Source organism: Montipora capricornis, chromosome 14, assembly GCF_036669925.1.
Source record: "Montipora capricornis isolate CH-2021 chromosome 14, ASM3666992v2, whole genome shotgun sequence".
NCBI lineage: Eukaryota > Metazoa > Cnidaria > Anthozoa > Scleractinia > Acroporidae > Montipora > Montipora capricornis.
The window spans coordinates 1,712,501-1,715,000 of NC_090896.1; the positions used below are offsets into that span (position 1 = coordinate 1,712,501).

The following is a 2,500-nucleotide window of genomic DNA, read 5'->3' on the forward strand; positions in this document are numbered from 1 at the left end:
CGTATTCCGGAATAAGAATACATGGAATATAAGTTAGAAATCCTTCATTTTTACGGAAATTCACATCAAAATTGTCAAACATCCGCTACAACGCTATTTTAAACATGTTTTTATTATCCTTGCTGCTTCGAAACGCGCCAAACATACCGTTTTAATCATCACTCCACGTATTCTTATTCCGGAATAGGGTCAATCGAACGCGCCCTTAGAAAGTAGGTCACTTACTGTTTTGGTAACGTAGTTTTGAAATCCAAGGAAATATAAAATTGATTTTTTGGTTTCAGGTCTTTGAAATGAAAATGAATTCATCCTTGTGAATTGTGGCCGGACTATACGCAGCAATGTTCATTGATTGACGATAATGATCAACACAATGGAGTTCGACGACGACGACAATGATTTAGAATAGAACAATGGCGTCAAACGCATTTCTGGTGAGCGGAGGGAGGGGGAGGGGGGGGGGGGGGAATAAAGCTGTCGTTTTTTTACTGCCATCAGGCTGATGGTTTTCGCTTTATTTCTGGTTAAGGTCACCGGGCGTGCCTAAGGTCCCTGGGGCCCGTTTCTCGAAAGTCCCGAAACTTTACGGGTTATTGTCGGGTGTCACAATTTCTTCTTTATCTCAAGAACGGAGAGGATTTGATTTAAGTCGTCAAACTTAACCGACCCTTTTCTTTTAGTTATAAGCTTGAAAACATGTTAAAAAGATCGGCTTTCCAAAACAAGTGGTTGACAGTTCCACAAATGGCTTTTCGGGCCCGAAAAGTTTTTGGGACTTTCGAGAAACGGGCCCCTGGTGTCCTTTTTTGTGGTAATGGTAATGGTTTATACACCGCAACCCCACATACAGTCTCATGGTGGTCTACAATTCTCTCCCTGGGGTGAGATCGACCTCAGCCTGTCAGGGCGCCTCTGGAAGCAGCTATCTGTCCAAATTTGATCTCACCCATCTTCTCAACCCAAGCACGAATGTGAAACAGGTTTTTGTTGAGTTTTGAGAAATCAACAAGTTCATCTACTTCTACTTCTTCATTCTAAAACACCGATTGACTACAGTCTCACCTGATAAGCTTCTTGGGGTGTTATCACCTCCTTGTTGTAGCATACAAGCAACTGAGAACCACAGACTATTGAAATAATTGAACTCTTCCGAAGTACCTTTGCCGTCGCCTTGCTTGTAACCATACGGACTATAATAGTTGATTATAAACACAGAGATCGAGATGATGACAATGGTGGCCAGGGTACAGACCCATACTTCGAGTTCAAACGGGTTCATGAACTGCAGATAATCAATTTCTTTTTTTGATGTCTGTTTCCTGATTAGAACATCCTCAGTAAAATACATAAATGGAATCATGAAGTCCACGGCCTTTTCACGAACTTCTGTGACAGTCAACGGCGCTACCGCTACGTCAGCGTTCTGAGAATCGAAAAGAGTCAGTGAATTGAAGGAAAAGAGAAGCTTATGAGACATTAACATTTGCGCAGGAGCATTTCAGTTTGCACCAAAATTCTGCACGGGGGTTTTTAATCGAAACTGAAGTATTCAGGCTTGCAGGTTTGGAGTTTTGATTACGAAGTTACCAAAGAGTACACAGTTCACATGTATGGACAATACAAATAACCGATTGTATGAAGGGAGCAGTGCGGCCCAATGGTTAAGGCGCTTGCCTTGAGATCCAGGAATCCCGGGTTCAAGACACGTTCTGACCACTGAATTGAATTTGTTCCAACTAGTCCCTGGTTCAACTTCTCAGTAAATAGCCAACTAGTTTGACTCCACCCGCTTGGGATTCTTAACAGTTGTTGTTGAATGTTCTGTTCTGCCGTAATTGTGTTTCAATGGCCCGGAAAAGCCCCTGTGGGGAGTGATCAATCATGTATGTATGTATGCATGTACGTACGTACGTCCGTACGTCCGTCCGTCCGTACGTACGTATGTATGTATGTATGTATGTATGTATGTATGTATGTATGTATGAAGAGGTTGGTTTATGGACAAATTGGTGGACGTTTTGGACTAACAGGCTCGATTATACATCGACTGATGATTGGTTTACAGAATGCCTCTGAGATAAGGAAAGGCTAATAGGTTGATTTATTGATTGATTGACTGACAGACTATCTTTACTGATTTATTGACGGAATTGTTGTTTAACTAACAGACTGACAAAACAGAGAATGTTTATGTTCTGTTCACTGGCAAACTGTCTGAAAGTTCAGAACAATGCCTGACTTGCTGACTGGCTAACGTCTCTATCTTGTTTAATGCTTAATCGACTGGCTGACACAACGACTGACCGATTGTAACGATGTATTTCAAAATTAAGGTACGCCACAAAGGATTTACAACAAACAACTTTCACCTGTCACACAAGTACACAATTCCTCGCTTTTCTTGCTCTCTCGTGCATACAAACGTTCCCGGGTATATAGTGATATCGCTGGCGTGCTATACTACACCGACTGACTGATTCACCGTGAGAGTGCCCGACAA

At 42.1% G+C, this 2,500-nt stretch overlaps 1 protein-coding gene across 2 annotated transcripts in view; it reads right to left on the reverse strand.

The window, feature by feature from the left end:
* The window catches only part of LOC138032419 (glutamate receptor 2-like), a 35,099-nt gene that overhangs the window by 12,273 nt on the left and 20,326 nt on the right, over nt 1–2,500 (reverse strand). For both annotated transcript variants that reach the window (XM_068880085.1, XM_068880084.1), the window contains exon 13: nt 1,063–1,423. In XM_068880085.1, the coding sequence (XP_068736186.1) occupies nt 1,063–1,423 (361 nt within the window). The remainder of the gene's footprint in view (nt 1–1,062; nt 1,424–2,500) is intronic.